The 25,796-nt window shown below is 43.8% G+C and overlaps 1 protein-coding gene across 1 annotated transcript in view; it reads right to left on the reverse strand.

Moving 5' to 3' along the window:
- The window catches only part of LMTK2 (lemur tyrosine kinase 2), a 113,096-nt gene that overhangs the window by 48,900 nt on the left and 38,400 nt on the right, over window positions 1-25,796 (reverse strand). The window contains exons 3-6 of the mRNA XM_007940963.2: window positions 23,752-23,896; window positions 20,272-20,345; window positions 14,852-14,970; window positions 10,316-10,403 (exon numbers count right to left, since the gene is read on the reverse strand). Coding sequence (XP_007939154.1) covers window positions 10,316-10,403; window positions 14,852-14,970; window positions 20,272-20,345; window positions 23,752-23,896 — 426 coding nt within the window. The remainder of the gene's footprint in view (window positions 1-10,315; window positions 10,404-14,851; window positions 14,971-20,271; window positions 20,346-23,751; window positions 23,897-25,796) is intronic.

Consider the following 25,796-nt stretch of genomic DNA (forward strand, 5'->3'; position numbering starts at 1 on the left):
TGATAAATGCTTTTGCTGTGTCCCAAAGATTTTGGTATGTTGCGTTTTCATTCTTGTTTGATTCAAGAAATATTTTAATTTCATTTTTTATTTCTTCTATTACCCAGTGGTTCCTAAGGAAACCGCTGCCTTTAAGAAAGATGAAGACAGAGTGGAGAATACGACCACAGTTTAACTACATTATCTCCATCACCTGGCAATCAGCCTCCCGTCCTGCCTATCGCCTGTCCCATCTGCCTTCCCAATGGGAGCCCCCCAGTCCTCCTAGCCCTCCTGCCTAGTGCTCCCGCCAGCTGCACCCTCAGTGGGTTCCCACACATGCAATCATTTGCATGCTACTTCCACTACCTGTTCTCTTCTGCCTAGAGAAAGTCTGCCTGTTCAATCTCTCAACCCTCCAATCAAACGTCACTTCCTGTGTGAAACCTTCCTCAATTATGCTGGTTAGAATTGCTATATTCCTACACACACCACTCAAATCCTTGATAATTAATTATCAATTTATTTAAATAATCAGACATTAATAAAAATAACCACCACTCACTTAGCACTTACACATTTTCAGTAACTCACACTCATCATCCATCTTATTTCACTCAGGATACTCCTAAGGGCTAGACAGTACTATCCTCATTTTACAGGCATTTAAAATGAGGCTCAAGGAGTCTAAACAACTTTCCACGGTAATAAAATCAGCAGCAGACAGACCTATACAGGTATGCTGGCCGGCTGTGAGGGCAGGTAAGACAGCGCTCAGGGCTCTCCCATCTCTAAATCCTGCAGAGTCCTATGCACAGTGTCCACCCTCGATGAGCTCGATCCATTTTTATTGAAAGAGTGAGTCTTAATCAAGCCACGATCTCAGCGCTCTGCTCTTCACGTGTGACCACAGTGCACCTCTTGTGGCAATACGCTATATATGACACCCTGCATTAACTTCTCAACTCGTCCCAAACACTGTCAGTGTCAGCGCTATCTATTACGGCCCCAGTTCAGGCACCAAACTCACACAGAACAGTATTCATGTATCTTCATGAAACTTCCAAGGTTAAGTGCTTCTAAAAACAGGCCAGTGATTCTTTCTCACAAGGAACTGCATAAGGAAAGGTCCATCATTCTTCCCTTTCTCCTTAAAAGATGTTGTCGGCGAGTGTGATAATGACTGAAAAAGCCAACGTTCGCTCAATAGCACTTGACCCACTAAGAACACGTGAAGACAGCCAATCTTTCCACTGCAGCTGCAGCGCACAGTGCTCAGCCAGGGGCAATGGCCCTCACTGTCCTCTAGACCTCAACCAGTCAGCAGCTCTCCCCCTCGATTATGCTACCTGCACAGGCGGGCCCATTTCTGGGGGGAAATTCAGAGGGATCCGGCAGGGACTGGGATGTGTGTGAAGGTGAGGGCTGTGGTGTGTCTGGGGCCCCCCTTGCAGCCCATGCATGGGTTTGCTGGGCTGATGCCACCTGTCTGCTCCTGTGACTCGAGTGCAATTGCCCTGCCGTGGTCCCCGTCCTTGATGCTGGAGAGCTGCTCCCTTTGAAGTTGTCTAGAGCCCAGAGGTAATGGTCGTGAGAGCAGCCGAGGAGATAAGGTGACCTCTCACTGCTATCCCAGATAGAGGGATCCTCTAGGTCAAAGGCCTGTAGCTCAACAGAGTCTGACCACGCCAAGGACCGACCATCAGATTTCCAAAGGGTATCCTAGTGTCCTCCTAGAACACCTGGCACAGTACCTTGAACAGTAGATGCAAAGATAATCCAGGATCACTGCTGAGCAGTGGGCCACAGGGCAGCACACGCCTATTAACCACCACCATTAGTTCTGCTCTGAAGTGAAAGCTCTGGAGGAGGTGAGGATGAGGGCTCTTCCAGATGTTCATCCTCCAGGAATGAGCATCCTTCTAAGGCTTAGGGGGGAAAAAATCCAAACTCACTGCCCTCAAGTCAATTCCAACTCATAAAGACCACCGCTGGGTTTCCAAGGTGGTAAACTTTTACAGAAGACTGCGCCATTTTCCTTCTGAGAGCAGCTGGTGGGTTTGCACCACTAAGCTCCTGGCTAGTAATGAAATGCTTTAGGCACTGAGCCACCAAACCCTAGGGACTCACATAAAATACGTTTCAAGAAGTCACTGATTAATTCTGGAGGGTGACCCACAGTGTGAAAGCCAATCCCAAGTTAGGTAAGTTAATAGCCTGTGAATAGTCTCCTGATGTGGACACTAGCCATCAAGTGTGAGATCCAACAATGACAGGGAACATTCTGATCAAAAGAAGGTTGCGTTAACAGAGGACACAGGCATTTGTTACAGTTAGACAAAAATGGTCTCTGTAAATGACAAAGATATAAACAATACTCTAGAATCCTGTCACTACTGGGTTGTTTACAGTAATGATAAAGCAGTTATTATGGTTATGTGCTTCAACTGTTATTTAAACCAGTGTCAGGAACTTAAAGCCCCACATGAGGCAGCAGTAAACGCTCAAAGGGAAATCTGGCCAAAAAAACTCACCCTGTGTCACATCAACGTGTATCCTTGCACCTGTGGGCTTTCCCTTCTCACATGCTGGCAGGATAGGACCCACCCATCAGCACCAAAGGAAACAATCTTCCTATTACAATAACCTAGTAACCTAGTATCATGAACATTACCACTGATCATACTGAGATGAAACAAAACGTAACATGCAAGTTGACTATCAGAAACCATGAAGAACGCCTTCCTCAAGCCTCTAGACAAGAATTTATCATTTCACGTCTGTCTGCTCATTCCCTCTAACTAGGAGATCTAGACAACAGTGACCACACAGTTTGTCCTTGAATCCCTGGGACACAGCACACTGCCTCACTACCCGAAAAAACCCAAACCCACTGCCATCAAGTCAATTATGACTCATAGTGACCCCACTGGGTTTCTAAGGCTATGAATCTTTTCAGAAGCAGAGTGTCTCACCTTCCTCCCATGGAGTGGGTGATGATCTTCCGGTTAGCAACCTAAATGCCTTACCTACTTCATCACCAGAGCTCCTTGGCTCACTATGTAAAGTTCAATAAATAAACACCCTCCATCTCCATGATGGAAGAGAGTATGGGGACAGCACAGAGAAGTGGGTTTCATTCCAGTTTTCCTTACATGAAGGATAGCTCTAGGAGGGGGTCCCAGCTTTTTGCTTTATTTTGGGGGGCGGGAAGATAGAATAATACACTATTAAATTTTAGACTTTGCTAAATTAAGTACGTGTGTTATAATTTCTAGTGTAATCACATATAAAATTAAGAAAGAAAACATTTAAAATTCAAAATAGCTGATGAAGAAAGTTGAACCAAGAAAAAAAAAAAAAAAAAAGAAGAAGAAGAAGAATCCAAAAGGTGAACTAGAAAAAAGAAAAGCTGAAACAGTAAAAATAACAGAGCAGGTAGGCATAATTCCAAACACCTCAGGAATTGCAATAAATGTAAACGAACAACACAGTTCACGTTAAGTCACCAAGACTGCTGGACTAGTAAACACTGGTAAGAGATGTAAACCAGAAAAGAAAAGACTGACAGAGATCAACTAGGAAAATTCTAAGCACAAGAGAGCTGATGTAACAATACTAGCATCAGTCAAAATGGACTTGATCCTTAGGAACATTTTTAGCCTTAAAGAGAACCCCTTCCTAATGATAAAAGGTTCCATTCACAGTAAGCTATAACAACTCTAAATAGCTACCCCTAAACTAAGAGTCCCAAAACACATGGAGAAAAAAACAGAATTATTAAGGAAATCCACAATCAGAGTGGGAGAGTTTAACATGCCCCTCTCAGTAAGTGACAGCAAATGGATTCAACTCCTTCCCCGCTCCAAGAAGGACACAGGAGATCTGAGGAACCTCATTAACTTGACCCAAAAGACGCACTGAAAACGGTAAGAGAAAAAAAGTGAACACTTTTCTTTTTATTGCAGCTTCTACAGACACAAAAACATGACCAAGTACTGGGCTATCAAGAAGTTTCAGCAAATTTCAAAGACGTGAACTCACACGGAGCAGGGTCTCTGACAACACTGAAACCAAGCCACAGGGAGGTTTACATACACGCATCACGAGGCGGACTCTGCACTGACGCGAAACCTCCTCTGAAGAAATGAGAAAATAAACCCAAAGCACAAGGAAGGAAATAATGAAGGGCAAAAGTGAGTAAGAGAACTCAACAGAGATACACACTGGTTCTCTGGAAAGCTGCTAACTCCTGATGAGACAGATCCAGAAAGTAACAGAAAACAAACAACACTGAAGAGCAAGGCCGCAACCACAGAGGCCACAGACACTGTTAGAGAGAACAACATGAACAGTGTAAGCCAACACATTTGGTAATTCAGATGAAAGGAACAAACTCCTCAGAAAAGAAAATTAAGCAAAATAGACTCAGGAAGGAGCAAAATCCTCACACAGTACTCCATAAACTAAACCCAGAGGTGTCTCCCCACAGGGGTAACACCACGCTCAGATGGCTTCAAAGCCGATCCACACTCTGAGGTCACCTCCCCCTTCCCCAGTCATTCCCAATGGGGAGAAGGACCATGGAGGTCGGCATGGAAGCGGACAGCAGGCAAGAGGCCGGCATGGAGGCGGACGGCAGGCAAGGGCACCGGTTTTCTCTGGACCTCTGAGCTCACCAGAACCAGGTTCGGGAGCAGAATCACGAGGGCACTTTGCTTTCACTTTTGCAGACTCTGTGCCCCCACCCGCCAGTTTGCCTCCTAACGGCTCAAACAGCCTTAGCTGGGTCTCTGCTGGTGGGAACAGTTACGCCGTGATGCTCACAGAGTGCGGCCCCCCTCCACTCTGTGCAGGGTGCAGCGGGCCTAAGACAGCTGGCCACCAAAGGACTTACCTGACCCTGCAGGAAGCGAAAGACACCAAGACACACAGTGCCCCAAAACTGTAAGTGTCCTGCACAGTCCCCACCAAGAAAGGAAAAGCGTGTTTTGTCACTCTGGTCATTGCTACTAAAAGATCAGCACACTGGAGGGGAAGAAACCTAGGGAGACCGTAGACTCTTTTGCTAAGTTTCTCCAGAAGAACTTTCCTATACAAAAACATACTTGGATTAATCAGTGAGGAGTGGTAGAGCAGTCAGGAGAAGTGACTGATGGTAAACACTGGATGTTAAGATAACCAGTCACACAGGACTCTGCTCAAATGTCCCCTTATCAGCGACGATTCCCAATCTCCCTGCCCCAAAAGGTGCCACCTCCTAACTTTATACCCAAGCCCCAGGACCTTGCCTGACAGACTACGCATTTGCTTACTATTTGTTTCTCCTCAGGAGAATGAGTTTCATGAGGACAAGGACAGGGCTTTACTCACTGCTAGGTGCCCAGCACCTACAACACTATCTTTTTGCTGAAGATAATTCAAAAATCACTGGGGCAATACATGGATGGACAGGGAACTGGCAGAAATTCAAGCTGGATTCAGAAGAGGGCGTGGAACGAGGGGTATCATTGCTGATGTCAGATGGATCTTGGCTGAAAGCAGAGAATACCAGAAAGATGTTTACTTGTTTTTATTGACTATGCAAAGACATTTAACTGTGTGGATCATAACAAATGATGGGTAACACTGCGGAGAATGGGAATTCTAGAACACTTCATTGAGCTTACAAGGAACCTGTAAACAGACCAAGAGGCAGTGGTTGAAAACCAACAAGGGGAGACTGCATGGTTTAAGATCGGGAAAGGTGCGCATCCGTGCTGTATCCTTCCACCATGCTTACTCAATCTGTGTACTGAGCAAATAATCCGAGAACCTGGACTATTTGAAGAAGAACGCAGCATCAGGATTGGAGGAAGACTCATTGTCAGCCGGTGATATGCAGATGACAGCATCTTATTTGCTGAAAGAGAAAACGACTGGAAGCACTCACTGATGAAGGTCAAAGACCACAGCCTTCAGTATGGATTACACCTCAACATAAAGAAAATGAAAATCCTCACAAGTGGACCAATAAGCGACATCATGATAAACAGAGAAAAGACTGACACTGTCAAGGATTTAATTTTACTTGGATCCATAACCCACGTCAATGGAAGCAGTAGTCAAGAAACCAAACATCTGGCAAATGTGCTATGAAAAATCTCTTTAAAATGTTAGAAAGCAAAGATGTCACCTTGAAGACTAATATGCTCCTGACTCAAGCCATGGTATTTTCAGTCACCTCATATGCATGTGAAAGCTGGCAATGAATAAGGAAGACTGAAGAAGAGTTGATGCCTTTGAATTGTTTTGGAGAAGAATATGGAATATACCACTGACAGCCAGAAAAACCAATGGATCTGTCTTAGAAGAAGTACAGCCAAAACGCTCCTTAGAAGTGGGGATGGCGCGACTTCATCTCACATCCTGTGGACAAGCTACAAGGAGGGGCATAAAGAAGGGCATCATGGTTAGTAAAGCAGAGGCTCCGTGAAAAGGAGGAAGGCCCTCAACGAGACGGATCGGCACACAGGCTGCAACAATGGGCTCGAGACAGCACCGACTGCAAGGATGGCACGGGACCAGAAAGTGTTCCGTTCTGTTGTACAGTGGGTAGGGTCACTATGAGTTGGAACTGGCTGGACGGAATCTAACAACAGTGACATTAACATACACTATCTGGCATAGATTTGATGCATTGAACACCAACAATCGATGCCAATGGAAGCAGCAGTCAGGACATTAGACGACGTGTAGCATTGGGAAAGTCAACTGCGAAGGAACTGTTTCAAGTGCTGTGGAGCAAGGATATCTCCTTGAGGACTAAGGTGCGCCTGACACAAGCCATGGTATTTCCAATCGCCTGGTATGCATGTGAGAGCTGGACAATGAATAAGGAAGACCAAAGAAGAGTTGATGCTTTTGAGTTGTGGTACTGGCGGAGAATGCTGAAGGTACCATGGACTGCTAAGAGAACTAACAGATCTGTCCTGGAGGAAGTGCAGCCAGAATGCTCCTTGGAAGCAAGAATGGCCAGACTTCGTCTCACCTATTTTGGTCATGTTGTAAGAAGGGACCATTCCCTGGAGAAGGATGTCATGCTTGGTAGGGTAGAGGGTCAACGAAAGAGGGGGAGGCCTTCAACGAGATGGATTGATACAGTGGCTGCGATGATGGGCTCAAGTACAGCAGGGATTGTGGGGCTGGCGCGGGATCGGGCAGTGTTACGTTCTGCTGTGCATGGGGTCACTATGAGTCGGAAACGATTCGACGCCACTTAACAACAACAACAACAACTGGCACACAGTAGGGACTTGACAAATATCAAAACTGAATGAGTCAATCACTCTCTACCTTATCAAACGAGTTCACCAAGATTAGTCATGTCTCACAGCAGAGTCACGAGTATCATCACAAAGTTATTTTGTTATCACGAGTTATTTTAAGCCAAGGCTGTGTAGCCACATGGAGCTCCCTCACCTACAAATTCTGCACTGAAATAATCAGGTGGTGGCCAGTAGGCAGCTCTTGAGGTGTTTCCAATCACAGAACTAAAGTGTCATTATCTTGGACATTAAGGAACGAGCCCATGTAGATACATACTGTTCCCAATATTCTCCACCTTCCTACTAAGAGGACACATCTCCACCCGTTACTGCGGGACCTGCAGAGCCTTGCTGTCCCACTGCTCGCAGGCTTGGCCACCTGACTCACGCTGGTCAGGGGACTAGAGAACTAAATCATGTCACGTTCCAGCAGACCCTCAGGGGCTCCCTGTGACTGGGCCACTGCTCGTGTCCCTCTGCCACAGAAGAGCATGTCTCAAATACAGGCTGCTCTTTCCACTTGATCCTGGAGCGAAGCTGACGGCCGGGCTGGCACGGAGCTGCAGACCACGGCCAACACACAAGACGACTGAGAACGAAGCCTCTGATGCTGTCAGCCACTGAGACTTGGGGTCTTACTATGACATAATCCTGTGAAAGCTATTTAATGTTTCAAGCTTGCCAACTGTTCTTTGAAATTCACCACCTCTACCAATGAGAAGCAGCAGCCCTGGTGATGCAAACAGCTAAGCAGCGGGCTGCGCACTGAGAGGTCTGCGGTTTGAACTCACCCAGCGCCTCTGTGGGAGACATGACCTGGCGTATTTCTAGAACGATTATAGCCGAGAAAACCTTATGGGACAGTTCTACTGTGTAGCACATGGGTCACTGTAAGCTGGAATCAAATCTATGTCATGGAACAACCACCACCACCGCCAATGAGAATAACATTCAAAACCACATTTAGGAATTAAAACAAAAATGCTCTATGTTTCAGACTACTGCTCTCTTTCTATTTTAATAGCTGTAAATGTTATCTGAATTTACTGAGGATTTATTTTGGCGCAGTTCTTCTTTTCTGTGCACAGCCAATGTTCTGAAAACATGAAACAATGCAAAGAAATATATCAAATCCTAATTAATTCAATTAACATCTGACCACTGTTTCTGGAATATACCAGACATGCTAAAAACAAATTAAAGAAATATTCAGCAGCAAGATGAAATACTCTACACAGGTGATAAGATGCTGACAGGGATTTTTCAGATAAACTATTATTCATAAAAACTGCACAAAGAACAATCTTTCCAACTATAAATCTCAGGAGGTAATATGCTAAGAAACACAGCTATTAGTTTCAGGTTAAGAAAGTAAATCATTTACTTTTTTAAACATAGAAATATTACGTTTGCTATTTTAAAAATCTCAGGTCTTGGGTACACTATGGGAGAGGAGACTCCTGGGCTCCTCTTCAATGGGGAAAGCACTTCAAATGCCTAGTTGTAGTTAGCAGCTCTGGTGGCACAATGGTTAAGTGCTTAGCTGCTAACCAAAAGGTTGATGGTTAGAACCCACCCAGTGCAGCTCTGAGGGGGAAAGAGCCAGTGATCTGCTGACAAAAAAGAGTACATCCCAGGCAATCCTATCAGCAGCTCTCTGTCACACGGGGTCGCCGAGTCAGAATCAACTTATGGCATCCAGTAACAGAACCAAAAAAAAAAACCAAACTCACTGCCATCGAGTCGATCCAACTCACAGCGACCCCTACAGAAGTAGACTGCCCAACCTTCCTTCCGAGGAGTGGCTGGTGGGTTTGAACTGCCAGCCTTCGGATGAGAAGTCAAATGCCTTAGGCACTAGGCCACCAGAGCTCCCCCAATAACAACCAAACAAACAAAAAAAAAACCAACCAAACTCAGTGCCATCGAGTCAATCCAACTCATAGCAAACCCTCCTTGGGTTTCCAAGGCAGTATCTCTACAGAAGTAGATTGCCCAACCTTCCTTACAAGGAGTAGCTGGTGGGTTTGAACTGCCAGTCTTCGGATGAGAAGTCAAATGCCTTAGGCACTATGCCACCAGAGCTCTTCCAATAACAACAGGCAAATCTAAATCACAGGTGGGAAAAACCTACATCCAAGCTCTGGCTGGGCCAGATACTTTTGCCAACAACATTTTCTTAATCTCTCTGAGCTTTATTTTAATCATATGCAAATTATGGGCAAATACTAGTACTAATCCAGGGTTTAGTTATAACTAAAAGTGATTAATGTACTTAAATGGTTCAGTACAGGGATCAGGGTCCAATAAGACACCATGGAGGTGTCAGCCAGTACGTTATGGCCTGATGCATCCCACTGGTCTCCGAACGGGAGGCAGGAGTGAGAGCAGACCCCCCCAGCATTTCCATCTGTCAGAGACACTGGGGTCCTGGCCACCCTCACCCCAGGCAATCTCACCAGGGGCACAACAGATGATACCAGTCAGAATGGGAGAAGAAAGCAGAACAAAACTCAAATTGGTAAAAAAAAAAAAAAAAAAAAAAGGTCCAGACTAACTGGACCACGGAGACCAGAGGGGACCCCTAAGACTATCGTCCTCAAACACTCTTTAAAAAAATCGTTAAAAACCCAAAACTATGCCGAGATCACCTTTTAGCAGAAAAGCAAAGCGACACACAGGATAGTAACGCTGATTAGTGGAGCACCATGAGATGAGTGCTCCACCAACAAACATCTATAGGAGCCCAAAAGTCAACATTTGATTGAAAGCAAAGATGAGGAGATAAGGGGCAGGGAAACTCGAGTGCAGGAAACAGAACACAACTGAAGAGAATGGTGACACAGTGTTAAAAGTATAGCAAACATCATCGGTCAATTTGTGTACAAACTGTCAAATGAGAACCTAACTTGCTGTGTAAACATTCACCAAAAACACAATATTTAAAACAAACAAACAAAAACACCACACAACAATGTGGGTATTATCTTTCAAAGACTTGACTTGAACTTGAATTTCTAAAAGCTTACCAAGTCACAGAACTCAAACACCAGAAGATAGGGAATTGCTTCCACACACTGTCCAACACACTGAAGAATATTTGGATGCTGAAGAATACTGGAAAAACAAAAGTCATGATACTGTTCGTTAGGAAGCATGCTATTAGAAATGTTTCAATGGTAAGCCAAATTTTAATATTCATGATGATATAAATATGACAAACTGAAAAGGTCACATTAAAAATATATTCAACAGATGCAAACTATTAAAATATTCAATAAATATTCAGATTTATTGAATCAATCAATCCCTACCTTTCAAAGGAATTCCACTGAGATTAAAATCACTGCCATCAACTACCAGCATTCCCTTGTTAGCCTTCTGACGTCTACAGGGTTGGTAGTGATGTCTCAGTTTCCTTCCGCATATTAATAATCTCTTTTATTCTTTGTCAATCTTGCTAAAGATCTATCAATTTTATTAATCTTCTCAAGAATCCAGCCTTCTGTTTCACTGATTTTACCTATTGGTTTTGTTTTCAATTTCATTGATATCTGCTGTCTTCAGTATTTCCTTCCTCCTGCTTGCTCCTCTGGCTCTATTATGCTCTTCTTTTCCTAGTTTCTCAGGAGCCCTGGTGGTGTAGTACCTAAGGCATTTGACTGCTAACCAGAAGGCTGGAGGTTCAAACCCACCAGTCACTCCTCGGAAGGAAAACAGGACAATCTACTTCTGTAGAGATACCACCTCAGAAACCCAAGGAAGGGTCGCTATGAGTCGGATCTGACTCAATGGCAGTGAGTTTGGTTGGTTTTGGTTTTCCTAGTTTCTTAAATTGTGAACTTAGATTACTGATTTGAGACTTTTCCTCTTTTTTCACGTGTTCTATACATTTAGGGCTATAAATGTGCCTGTCCTCATTGCTTTAGATGTGTCCCACGTGCTGTATTTTTGCTTGCATTCAGTTCAATATACTTGATTTCCCTGAAGACTTCCTCTTTCAGCCATAGATTACTGAGAAGTATGTTGTTTACTTTCTAAATATTTGGAGATTTTTCTATTATGTGTTTGCTATTAACTTTTAGCTTGATTACACTGTGGTCAAAGAAAAACACCATGTCCAGTTACAACTCTACATTTACTGAGGCTTGTCTTATGGTACAGGATATATGGTCTTAGTATATGTTACACAGATGCTTGAAAAGAATGTTTATTCTCCTGCTAATGGGTAGCATGTTCTATAAATGTCAATTAGATCCCATTGGTTGATAGTACTGTTGAATTCTATATCCTTGATGACTTTGTCAACTGTTGAGAAATAAGTGCTAAAGTTTCCAGTGATAATTATGGGCTTGTTTATTTCTCTTCTCAGTTCTATCCATTTTAGCCTCATCTATTTTAAAGTGCTGCTGTTTCTTGACTACAGTTGTTAGGTGCCACTGAGTCAGTTCCAACTCATGCTGACCCTACGTACAACAGAGGGAAGGACTGCCCAGCCCTGCACCATCCTAAAAATTTTTGCTACGTCTGAGACCACTGTGGCAGCGATAGTGTCGATCCATCTTGCTGAGGGTCTTCCTCCTTTTAGCTGACCCTCTACTTTACCAAGCATGGTGTCCTTCTTCAGAGACTAGTCCTTCCTGCTAACGTGTCCAAAGTACGAGGGATGAACTCATGCTGTCTTCTACCTCTAAGGAGTATTCTGGCTGTACTTTTTCCAAGATAGATGTGTTGGCTCTCTGGCAGCCCATGGTATATTCAATATTCTTCACCAACACCATAATTCAAAGGCATCAATTCTTTTTCAGTCTTTCTTATTCACTGTCCAACTTTCACATGCATATGAGGCAACTGAAAATACCAAATACCATGGCTTGGGTGAATCACCCCCTTAGTCTTCAAAGTGACAGCTTTGCTTTTTTAGCACTTTAAAGAAGTCTTTTGCAGATATGCCCAGTGTAACACAATGTTTGATTTCCTTACTGCCGCTTCCATGGGGGTTGACTGTGGATCCAAATGAAATCCCTGACAACTTCAATCTTCTCTCCGTTTATCATGATGTTTGCTTACTGGGCCAGTTGTGAGAATTTTCGTATTCTTTATGTTGAGGTTTAATCCATGCACTTTGATCTTCATCAATAAGTGCTTTAAGTCCTCTTCACTTGCAGCAAGGAAGGCTGTGTCAACTCCGTATCACAGGTTAATGAGTCTTCCTCCAATCCCGATGCCATGTTCTTTATATATATATAGTTCAGCTTCTCAGATCATTTGCTCAACAAATAAGATTGAATAAGGGTGCTGAAAAGATATAACCCTGATGTACTCTTTTCTTGACTTTAAAGCACGCATTATCACCTTGTTCTCTTCAAACCTGTTAGCCTCTGTACAGGTTCCTCAGCACAATTAAATGCTCTGGAATTTCCATTCTTCAGAATGTTATCTGTCATTTGCTATGATCTACATAGTCAAATGCCTTTGTGTCGATAAAACAAAGATAAACATCTTTCTGATATTCTCTACTTTCAGCCAAGAGTCATCAGATAGCTGCAATGACGTCCCTTGTTCCACATCCTCTTCTGAATCCAGCTTAAGTATCTGGCAGTTTCCTGGTGATATACTGCTGCAACTTTTTTTTTCTTCCAAATTTTTGAGATTTCAGTGAAAGTTTACAGAGCAAATTCATTTTCCAGACAGCAGTTCATACACATTTTGTTTCATGACACTGATTGCAATTCCCACAATGTAACAGCTCTCTTCCAACTTCTTTCCTGTAGTTACCTCTTCCCTGGGCCCTTCTTTCCGATGCATTCCTGCATAGCAGGTCTTTTCAGTGGTTTGACTCTTTTATCGTTATGCAATGTCCCTCTCTTCCCCTGGTAATTCTATTTTTAAATCTTAAAATGTGATTTTTATATAGCTTCCTCTGCTTTCTTTGAATGAATGTTGGCACTGAACATCTTTTTTCCATCCTTTCACTTTCAGGAAACCTACGTTCTTATATTTGAAGTGAGTTTCTTACAGTCAGCATATAGTTGGCTCTTCCTAATTGGTGCGTTAAAACTATTTACATTTAATACATGCTAAGGGCTTGAGTTGGCTCTTTTCTGATTCTTCCCTCTGTTCTATCTATTTCCACTTTCCCGCCTTCGTGGTTCGTGGGTTACTTGAACATTTTTAGAATTCCATTTGAGTTTATCTACAATGTTCCTGAGTGGCTCTTTTCGTATAAATTTTTTAATGGTCGCTCCAGTATTACATAACCTATCACAGTCTACTACTGTTGACATTTTACCAATTCAATGAAATACAGAAATCGTAGCTCCCTTTCCTTACCTTCTCTCATTTGTAACATAATTGCCTTAAGTATTTCCTCTGTGTCTTTTGAGAACCATGTCAGACAATGTTATGGTATTTGCTTCAACCAACAAAGATAATTTCGAAAACTCAAGGAGAGAAGGACTCTTACATACCCATATTTTTGTGCTTTCCTCCTTCCTAATTTTCCAAGATTCCTTCTTTTATGATTTCCTTTCCGTTTAGAGGATTTCCCTTAGCCATTCTTTTAAGGTGCCTTCATCTGAGAATGTCTTCATTTACCTTCATTACTGAAAGATATTTTCAATGGATACAGTAGTCTACAACCAGTTCTTTTATTTTCAGCATTTCAAAAATGTGCCACTTTCTTCGGGCCTCCATGGTTTCCAATGAGAATTCCACTGCCATTCAAATTGTTTTTCCCAAAGGTAAGGTGTCATTTCTCTCTTACTCCTTTCAAGACTCCTCTTTGCCTTTAGTTTTCAGAAGTTTGACTATGATGTGTCTTGGCAAGGATTTCTTTGGGCTTATCCTATTGGGAATTCATTCACCTTCTTGAATATGTAAGTTTCAGTCTTTTCCAAATTTGGAAATATTTCCGCAATTATTTCTTTAAATGCTTCTTCAGTTCCACTCTCCATTTCTTCCCATTCTAGGACTATGATCACACGAATGTTATACCTTTTGTTAGCGTCGCCTATGTCCTTGAGGTTCTACACACTTACCTATTTGGTCTCTTTTCTATTATTCAAACTGTGTAATTCCTATTGTTTTAAGTTCACAAACGATTCCCCTGTCCTCTCCAGTCAGGTGTTGAGCACATCCATCGAGTTGTTTTATTTTGTTTTCTGTAGTGAACCCTCCAAAATGGTTAAGTCTTCTAGTTCTTTGCTGAGACCGTCTATTTTTTTTCTAAGACTCTTTTTTGTTTCAGTTATGCTTGTAATTGCTCACGAAGCACTTCCATGATGGCTACTTTAATACCCTTGTTGGGCAGTTCAAACATCTGCCACTTGACGCGGGCATCTGCTGACTGTCTTTCTCATTCAAGTTGAGTTCTCCTGGTTCTCGGAACGAAAAGTGATTTTTTTTTTTAATTAAAACCTTGACTTTGTAGGTATTATGTTATGACACTTTGGTTCTTATTGAAATGGTGTATTTTGCAGATGGATATCCCAAAGTAGTTTTAAACACTTGATTTTCAACAGACCACAGCCTTGTTTATAGAATATATATTAAGGTTTACTTACTAGTAAGGTTCTCCATTTTTCAAAAAAGTATCTTGTTCCTTTGGGCTTGCACTTGCTTTTAACTCCTTCACTATTACTCTTGCTACACTAGTGCCTGTGTAAATCTCTCCAAGGAGCACCTAAAACCAAAGAACAGTTGTTGAAGTCATTTCCATCAAAACAGTAAAGATAACATTACTCTTATCCAGAAACAAAATACAAGAAAACAGATAGCCAAAAGCCTTCTATTCTTTCACACATTTCCTCTCAAAAAGCTTAGAAAACTCAAATTTTCCTCCATTTTAAATTATTCATCAGATATGTACAACATTCATATAATTATAATATTTCCTTTCTATTTATTTAAAAATGTATTATGCTTTCACAGAAATTAACACTGACCTCATGAAGACCAATTTACAAGCTCAGTTCATACATAACTCAAATGCATCTCAAAACCATTTCAACTGAGTTCTACAATTAGTCTCCCTTTCACGGGAAGTAAACTGACAAATAGCCAATACATGTATCACTGCACGGTAACTCTGAAGAACCACATCGTTCTAAAGACAGCAGGCCTTTACAGAAAACTATTCTGCTAAAATGAACCAAACACAAACTGAGAATTTGCTGCCTCATATAAGAACAAGCTAAATGAGAAATAATAAGTACAGGCGTGCCTCGGAGATATTGTGGGTTCACTTCCAGACCACCGCGATGAAAGTGAGTCACGCAAATTTCGTAGTTTCCCAGTGCATCTAAAACTCATGTTTATACGATATTGAAGTCCATTTGACTGCAATTAGTATTTGACTGCTAACCAGAAGGTTGGCAGTTCAAACCCAACAGCTACTCTGTGGAAGGAAGACTGGGCAATCTCCTTCCATCAAGATTTACTGCATCTGAAACCCAAAGGGGGTTGCTATGAGTCAGAATCAACTTGACAGCAGAGAGTTTGGTTTTGGTTTGGCAGTCTATTAGGTGTGCAATAGCATGGCGAAAAAGTGTGAACTATTACGACAATGACCAAAATGTAATACAGAGACACGAAGTGAGAACATGCTGTTACAAACACGATGCCTAAGACTTGTTCAATGCAGCACTGTCTCCAACCTTCAATTTGTTTTCAGAGAAAAAAAAAAAAAAATAGGGTGTTCCACAATATACCAGTTTGGGTGAAAACCATGACGTCAGCATTTGCACTTAAAGGCCAATCAAAGCTGAAAAACAAACTAACTTCCTTTTAAGACATACTTTTATTATTTTCACAAAACAGATTAATATTAACATCCTGGAAAAAGTAAGCACCTGAACACAAATCAACGTGTTTATAAGGGACAGAATGGCAGTAGAATGCACAGAGAGCATGAAGCAATGCTGATAACGAAGTCCTAGTCTTTGCTTCAAATTACAATATGATAAACTCAACAACCCTAAGATACCAGTTTCAAAAAGGGGCAAAGACAGCAGGTATTCAATAATCTGCCTGGCCGTCTGCCCGCTACCACCGTTCTCATTCCTGGTGTCCATCACCCACACGGACAGTTCACCTTGACCTCAGTTCTTCAGCTTCACTTCCAATCATTTTGTTCGGCAACCTCAACTTAGCAGAAATGCCCACAGGCCTAGACTTAACCGATTGTTATGTGCCAGCAAGCAATTTAAACCTCCAAACCAAATCTACCACGGTTGATGCAATTCTGACTCACTGTTACCCACAGAGCTGCTGGTGGGTTCAAACCACCAACCTTTCAATTAGCAACCAAGCACCACCAGGACTCCTTAGCTTATCATCACCAATAATTATACTACACCCAACACTCTAACTCCTTCTTCTGGGTCTACCGTCCCTTTATTTCCAGCTCACTTAGTTTACCAGTCCAATCCAAGTGTCCAACTTGGCCCTCCAAGTCCAAGTGCTGACAGCACTTTTCCACCAGAGTCCTCACCCCACCCCCAGCTGGTGTAAACACCACACTCCTTCATCATCATCACTCCCACATGCCTCTCTCTGAGGAATTAGTCTATCCAACCCTCTGTGCCAGTGAAATTCAACTGCTTACCTGTGATACAACACCAAACAGAAACACACACACATACAACCAGGACGACCAGTCTCATTTTACACGCATGTGTGTCCTTGGCACCGCCAACCACCCCTCCTGCATTTCCGTAGTGGTACATGGTGCACTGTCCCAAGACTCCCGCAAACCTTCTCTTCCTGTTCAAAACTTCCAACACAGCTTGTCTCCTCCTTACTTTCAAGGGAGGACTTCACCTCCTAGTCACTGAGTGCAGTGTAGTAAATTACTTAGTGTGGCTTTTCTACCCATAAGTCATTGTAAACTCAGTGGTGGAATGAGCAACTGAGGAGCTCTCCTGATTGTAAATGTTAACCACCTGGGTTATTTCTGGTGGGCGTGGCACAATGCAATGTTATGGGAGGCTCACTCTCAGGTGCTCAGAATTCTGTTGTTATGATTGGTTAGTTTGGCCACTCTGCCAAGCACAAAAGGAGGCCTCCTAGAGGCAGAACTCTGACTGCTGGTTGAGGAAGACGTGCTGCCGAAAGAGACAGGCGCTCCTGAGAGAGACATGTGCTGCTGGGAAAGAGACGCAAGAGACACACATTGCTGAGTAGGACACTGAGGGACATGCACTGCTGGGGGAGAGACTGTGAGAGACTTGGCCGAGGGAGAGACTAAGCGTTTTTCCTGAACTTGAATTGTAGCCTGGTGCTTCCCTAATAAACTCCATAATCTGTGAGTTCTGTGTGGCCACTGCAGTGAATTATCGAACCCAGGAGAGAGGTGGTGGGTGCTTTGGGAGGAACGGTTGGTGAAAGGGCTGGAGGGAGGCAGCATGTCTGGCCTTGCAGTATTAGGCCTTGGGTTATTGATGGTGATTCTGTCTTCCTCTTGTGGGATTAGAGGAGGTCAGAACATGTGGCCTCCTTGCCCTTTTTGCACTGAGGAAGTAGTCACACACGAACTTCCTCATAATGGCCCCACCAAATCCACCCAAACCTACCTGAAGGCATGCCACTCTTGCTTCCACTTTCAGAGAGAAACCGCCAGAAATTCCTGTCCCCTTGCTCACTTGAGACCCTGATCCTACAGTTATCCTCGCACTCACACCTGCGTTTCTAATCCCCCTCCCTCTACGTAAAATATGCTGCAGTAGTTTCTCATCTTGTAAAAAATCAAACTAAAAACCTTCTCTTGGCACGACACTTGCTCCCAAACAACTACTCTCCCCGTTCTCCGCTACCTTTCAGAGCAAAACACCTCTAAGAACTGTCTAGATTTCCCGCCTCACTTTTTCTCTTCTCTCCTGAACCTACTGCACGTAAGGACGTGTCATCATTTCACCAACAACAGTCCTTCACGTAACCAAGGATGGGCCTCACACTGCTGAACCCAAACTTTCCATTCTTCATCTCACGCAATTTATACATGTGATTTCATACAATTCATCTTCTTGAAGTTCCTTTTCTGCCCAATGTTCCCAACAGGCCTCTCTCCTGAGTCTCCTCCTCCGGCTGGTGCTTCTAAGCTTGCTGCACTGGCTCTTTGCTGCCCAGGTCTCTCCACGCTGCAGGGCCTCAGGGCTCAGGCCTTGCGGCTCCCTTCTTCTCTACTTCCATATTCTAGAATTACGTACTGCCGTCGCTTTAAATACCACACTCACGTTAAGTTCTCCTAAATTTCTCTCTAGCCTGGAACCCCTCCCTTGAACTTGAGATTTGCAATACCCAGCTGCCTACATGTTAGCCTCACTTATATGGAGAATAACCGTCTTAAACCTAACGTACCTCCAGTGCAGTTAATTACTTCATGTGGCCCTTCTAGCCATAGTCCTCCCTTCTGTGAGGTACTACACTAGCCTCTAAGCCTGTGGTCATGGTTCCGTTTGGGGCTGAGTTGTCCGTTATGTCTGAGGCAGGATCAGGGTGCAATGTATCCTGAGTCCTGCCTTACACCAGAGGGTGTGACTCTGTCACCACCCTTAGTTCCCTTTAGGGTCTACGGTGAATGTTCTGGCACAGTTTGCTCTCTTCCTTGGACCCTGGTTCATCACCATCTCCTCTGCAGGTCTTGGGGCTTGAGAGACAGCACCCAGTTGTCTGACCTGCCTGTTGGGGTTCGTCAGCCCTTGCTGATGTGCGTGAGCGTGTGAGACTAACACCTGACCCGTGGATTTGGGACTTTCCAGCCTCCATAACCAGGTAAGCCATTTCCTTGGCAGTGCAGGAGTTCCAAGAGATGTTACAGCGAGATATGGAACTCTAAGATGGGAGGGAGAGGGCTGAAGGGAGCAGGAGGCGCTGACGTGAGAGATGATGGAGTGGTCCAGCAGGGGGATATGTCTTCAACCTCCACCTTGTGCTGATCCTTCTGAAAGACATTACTTGAGCAATATCCAAAAGTGAGCTCGTGATGTCCTCCCGAGCTGCTCCCCTGTGGTCTTTCCCATCTCAGTTCATGGCAACACCACTCTTCTAGCTCATCAAGCCAAGGACAGAGTTACCCTCGGCTGCCCTCCTCCTCTGGACTCTGTATCTAATGCACCTTAAGTCCCGCATGCTCTTATCTGAAAATCTATCTGCACTTCCACTACTTCTTACCAGGTCCACTGCCATCATGCAGGCACCAGCATCTGTCCCTGAGTGGCCACAGCGGCCTCCGTACTGCACTGAATAGAAAAAAAACTCAACCTGGTGCCGTCAAGTCAATTCTGACTCCCAGCAACCCTACAGAACAGAGCAGAACTGCCCCAGAGGGTTTCCAAGGCTTTAATCTTCACAGAAGCAGACTGCCTCATCTTTCTCCTGCAGAACAGCTGATGGGTTTGAACCATCAACTTTTTGGTTAGCAGACAAGCTCTGAATTGCATTGAATAGTGTTCCCCCAAAATTCACGTACACTTAGAACCTATGTGTGTGACCATATTTGGAAATGAGGTCTTTAGGTATGTAATGAAGTTGAGGCCATGCTGGATTAGAGTGGGTCCTCAGTACAATGAGTGAGTGGTGTCCTCCTAAGTAGAGAGAGGTTTGGAGACACACAGAAGATAGAAAGCCACGTGAAGACATAGACAAAGATCACAGTGACATGACGACAAGGCAAGGCATGCCAAGGACTGCTGGTGACCACCAGAACCTGGAAGAATTCCAGGCCTCTTTTCCCTTCTGTTATTATGGCAACAATTAGAAATTGATACATTAAAGGAAAAAAAAAAAAGACTTGCTTGGAAAAAGTGACACCCCCAGGAATGCTTACGTTCCTGTCCCCATGTAACTTCATGGAGCAGTGGGGACACTCCACAAGGACTACAGTGCCCAGGAAGAATCTGTTAATGTCACACGATGCAATTCTTAATCAGCTTTAAATTCTAAACAGTGTAACCAGGAGAAAAAGTGTAAGAGAAAAACCTTTTACCTTTCCAAACCAGCCATTTCCAATCTCCTGTATATAGTTTAGACTGTGGCGTGCAACTTGAGACTTCAAGCCTTCTGTAGAAAGAACATGAAAAAATAAATGTAAATTCTACCAAATCAGAATATTAAAATATGTAACCTATAAAATACACTAAGTTTAAAGCCTGTGCTGATAAACATAGAATACATAAAACTCAATGTCAAAACTGCTTCAAGTTTTAAAACCAACAGTGTTTGAATGAACATCCTGCTCCTGGTTAACTATTATACAAACCAAACCCACTACCACCCAGTCGATTCTTACCTACTCTACAGGAACCACTAGTCACCACTGGAGTGGCCTTCAGAGGAGTTCTGGTGGGACTGTGGTTAGAGCATGCAGCTGTTAAGCTACCAGCCACTCCATGGGAGAAAGATGAGGCACTCAGCTTCCGTAAAGATTTACAGCCGTAAAACTCTATGGGGCAGTTCTACTGTCCCTACTCTGTCCCACAGAGGCGCCGTGAGTCAGAATTGACTCGCCAGCAGTGGGTCTGGTTTGGTTGGAATAGTCTTTACTCAGTCTTTACTTTTCTGATCTCTCCACAGCTGACCTGGACAGAGGATTAACCTTCCGAAGGTATGTTCCTTTAACTTTTTAAAACAGCTTTGTTGTTACTCTTCGCTGCCTTCAAGTCAGTCCCCCATCCCACTCATGGTGCACAGTTCCCACTGATGATCACAGGGCTTTCACCGGATGACTTTTCGGGAAGTAGACTGCCAGGTCTTTCCTCCTAATCTATCCTAGTCTAGCAGCTCTGCCAGAACGTGCTCAACATCACAGTAACACGGAGGCGTCCACTGACAGGTGGACAGGTGGTGGGGCTGTGCCTGAGGCACGCTGACTGGTCAGGAACTGAAGCTGGGTCTCCCGCATGGAAGGCAAAGATTCTACCACCGAACCACCACTGTCGCCAGGAGAGCTAATGAGCTTTGAGCAGTCATCCTCCTCTTCAGATCCTCAGGGCTTGTATTAACAGTCAGGGGACGATCTTTCCCAAAACTGCTTCCCCCAGAGGGGCTATGGAAAGAGATCACAGTGAAAGCACAGGAAGACTTAGGACTGTGAAGATCCCAATTCTCTGTAAATTACATCCAATGCAACGCCAATAAAAATCCCAACGGTTTTTTTATGGACAAGATTCTGAAGTTTATACAGTCAAGTAAAGGGAGGAAAACTAGGAGAAAAGGACCTGGAATAGCCAAGACATTTCTAAAAACACAAGAGGAGGAGTCTCATCCTACAAGATTACTGCTGTTAGCTGTCAGCTGTAGACTTACTACAAGCTCATGTTACCGTCCAGCCAATTCCCACTCCTGGTGACCCCATGGATTATAGGGTAGAACTGCTCCATAGGGTTTAATCTTTTCCAAAGCTGACTGCCAGGCCTTTCTTCTGGGGTGCCACTTGGGGAGGGGTTGAACCACTAACCTTTAGGTTAGTAATTGAGTGTGAATTGTGTGAGTCATCCAGGGACCTCAGAAGCTACTGTAACTAAGACAGTGTGACAGTGGGACAAGGACCAGACTAATCGACTAATGAAACAGAATAGACAGCTTAGGTGAGAAATACCCCCCCCCAGCCCCCGATACGGAATTAAGAAGCAGAGAGGATAGGAAGGGCTAATCAATAAACGGAGCTAGAAAACAGCCCCCCACAATGAACATTTAAACTGGACTCCCTCCTAACACCACACTGAAAACTCAGCTCATGATGGGTTACGGATTTCAATGTCAGAGCAAAACTTTAAAACTTCAGGGAAATAACACCAACAACAAAACACTTGTAAGAATCATTTTGAACACAAAATAGGGGAGGATTTCTTTGCTCAAAAAGCTCTAAAAGCTCTTAAAAAAACACTCTGAGAGAGAATGTTCAGCCTGACTGTATTAAAATTAGACTCTGTTCATGACAGACCCTGTCTTGGGTTCTGACTCTTCTGAGTTCCCTCATCACCCTCATTTCTGTGTATTTAGTTGTTCTCTCAGTGGGTACCCCAGTGAGTAGGGTTAGCATCTCCAACGTGTAACAGTCTACTTTGAATCGACACCAACTTAGCTTCAGTGGCAACAACAATGTCCCACCTGACACCAGGTGACACTCTAGCTGCAGGAGTATAAACCCGTACAACTCCTGGGGCAGGCAGACTGGCAGTACCCACCAAAATTATAAAGGAACCACTTTCAAAGATTTTCTCTACACATATACTAGCACAGGTGCAAACCAATGAGCTTTATTTTTAATTGTATTTTACTGTGTTTTTGGTGAAGGTTTACATAGCAGTTTAGGTCCTCATTCAACGATTTCTCCACAGGTTGCTCAAGGACACTGTTCCCTTCTTCCCAATGTGTGGACATTCTCATTACTTCCACTCAGGTGGTTCCATTTCTGTTAATCTAGTTTCCCTGCCCCCTCACATGCTCATCTTTGTTTTAAAGTAATTTGTGACCATTTGGTCTCACACACATGATATTTTAAAGGAGCATAGTACTCACAGGTGATTTCTTTATTCTGTGAAACAACCTGCTATTTAGCTAAACAGTGCAAGCTTTATTTTTAGTAGCATAATATTGGAAACAACCCAAACACATATCAATGGGAGACTGGTTAAATTAGTTGTGATGAGTCCATACAATTAGGTGTCATGAAATAAACCAGGATACATAAGCTATCTTTATTGGCATGACAAGATCACTATGGTACACTGGTGAAGGAAAGAAGACGCAGAAGTGTCCTTACCCTGACACTTCTGCAAGAAAAACAGTGGTGGGAGGGGTATGTGCATCCAGAACCTCTGGAACCATGTATGAGAAACCAAGAAGACACGGCTACCCAGGAAGGGTGGTGTGGGAACTGAGGTCAGAGTCAAGGATCAGAGGAAGATTTGTCATTTTTCATACTCTGGTTTTGAACCATGTGAATACAAAATTTATTTAAAAATGAAATATATTTTAAAAAGAGGAAGAAGAAAAATAAAAACTGGTAGCATTCCTTCCAGATTTGCTTGTTAATATATGGCCCAACCTCATCACTTAACATCTCAAATCTCTGTCTTAGTCAAATACAGATCACCTTCATCCTTTTGCAGGACTACATAACATTCCACTGTATGGACTTACCATTATTTCACAAGTTACATATTGACAGACATTTAATGTTTCCATTCAGTACTGGCCAAACAGTGTTCAGCTGGAACCATCAAGGAGGTTTATTCCTGAACCAGACCCAGCGCCCAGAAAGGATGAGACCCAACTCCTGCAGGAGTACAATGGGCCTGGCCACTAGAATGCAACTTGGCCAAGAAGCAGAGGGGAGAGAAATAAACAAGCAGAGGAGGGGACAGGCATTTCAACAGCTCATGATTGATTAGCAGCAAGCTCCCATCCTCAGATCTCGGAAACGACTGTGTGAAACTACACCAGTGGGATGGCTAGGCCTTACCTACAGAGGGCTGGAACTGCGATGGAGCTGGTAGTGAGACACTGGGCACGGAGAGGGTGAAGACTTCTGCTGGGGACTGAACGGAAGGCGTGTCTTCTGCTGGTGGCGTAAAGTCAATCTCATCATCAAAGTTATCTTCAAACTCCTGAAATAAAGCAAGAGCACCACCTCTGAGAGAAGCCAGCTTGAGAGAAAGCATGCAGTCACTCACTCTCTCATTCGTGCACACACACGCCGGCCGACCGTGACGACGCGGACGCTCACTCGCTCATTCGTGCGCACACACGCCGGCTGACCGTGATGACGCGGACGCTCACTCGCTCATTCGCACGCACACACAACACTGGCCAATGATGATGAATGCAGACAGTCATGCACTCATTCACGCACACACACATAACACCGGCCAATGGTGACAATATGGACACTCACTCGCTCATTCGCACACACACACAACACTGGCCAATCATGATGAATGCAGACACTCACGCACTCATTCACACACACACACAACACCGGCCAACAGTGACGATGTGGACACTCACCCACTCATCAGAGCATACTGCCATCAATTCTCTTTTTTCCAGTTCAAACCTACCTCAACTGTTAAGCTATGTAATTGTGTTCTCCAGCCCAAGAGCAGAATAAGGAAGATTTGGAAATAAATTATACATGTTTCACGTAACTTTTAAACTGACAGCCTGAAGTTAAATACAAAAATTTTTTAAGTGACTATGTGACTTAACAAAATGGAAATACTCCTCTAGCCTCAAAAATTCACTTACGAATGACCAGAGTTTAAGTCATCTGTTTTTTTCCTATTCACTTTTACAAATCTCTTTGCATACTGAAATAAAATACATTTATTTTAGTTTTTTAGCTCTGGTAGCATAGTGCCTAAGGCACTTGACTGCTGACCAGAAGGCTGGCGGTTCAAACCCACCAGCCACTCCTTGGAAGGAAGATGGGCAATCTACTTCCATAGTGATACTGCCTCAGAAACCCAAGGAGGGGTCGCTATGAGTCAGGTACAACTTGACGGCACATAACAACAACCAGAACAACATTTTAGTTTTAATTCCATATGCATTTCTAGTTGCAATGTGATTTCTATCAAATTAAGGATAGTGAAAAGACACTTTTCAACAAGTATTCTCTGGAAAGGGTAACAAGGGGTAGGTAAAAAAATTATCAGGACCTGGGCCGTGAAGATCAGTATAAAACTGCAGCACTCAGCATCATCAACTAAAAATGTCTGGTTTTTCTTAAGATGTCAACCTCAGAGCCAAGGGCAGACACCAGGGCTGAGGCAGCCTCTCAGTGACTGTTCAGAGGAAGGCTCTCCTGCTGCTTCCCACCCGCAGTCCAGGGAGCTGGGTGCACCTGATGTCCACGGTAAGCTAGTGCCATGTCTTCCTGACTAAATAATGGCAAGACACAGATGATTATCAAGGCCATTGGTCATTCGTTCAGGAGATGACTTCCGGGGACCATTTGGCTCAAAAATGACGCAGTTCTCAGTCTAAAGGAAACCAACAGATTCCAGGGGTCATCCTTTCACTCGGGTGACACAGCTGAAGTGCTGGAGACGACCAGGGTGGCTCCTGGGCCACCTGCCTCAGAATCACCAGGGGAAGCTTGGTAACAATACAGGTTCAGGACCTCACCTTCAATCTGCACTATCATCAACTCCCTGACTCAGTGCTGAGATTAAATGAGGGTAGAACCATCTAAGGCAACGTGAGAGACAGAGACTGGATTCACAGATCAGCAACACAGGTCCATGTCCCCAGACAGCCAGGCTTCTGATGCAAAGTCCCTCAGCAAGACTGACAATCAAACCCCAATACCCCACTACCACTGAGTTGAGTCCGACTCAGAGTGACCCTATAGGGCTGAGAAGAACTGCCCCACAGGGTTTTCAAAAATCTCTATGGAAGAAGACTGCCTCATCTTTCTCCTGTGGAGTGGCTGGTGGGTTCAAACTCCCAACCTTTGGGTTAGGGCTGAGTGTTTTAAGCACTGTGCCAACAGAGCTCCATGGG

This window comes from Orycteropus afer, unplaced genomic scaffold (assembly GCF_000298275.1).
Source record: "Orycteropus afer afer isolate SDZICR_OR568_19922 unplaced genomic scaffold, OryAfe1.0 scaffold00006, whole genome shotgun sequence".
NCBI lineage: Eukaryota > Metazoa > Chordata > Mammalia > Tubulidentata > Orycteropodidae > Orycteropus > Orycteropus afer.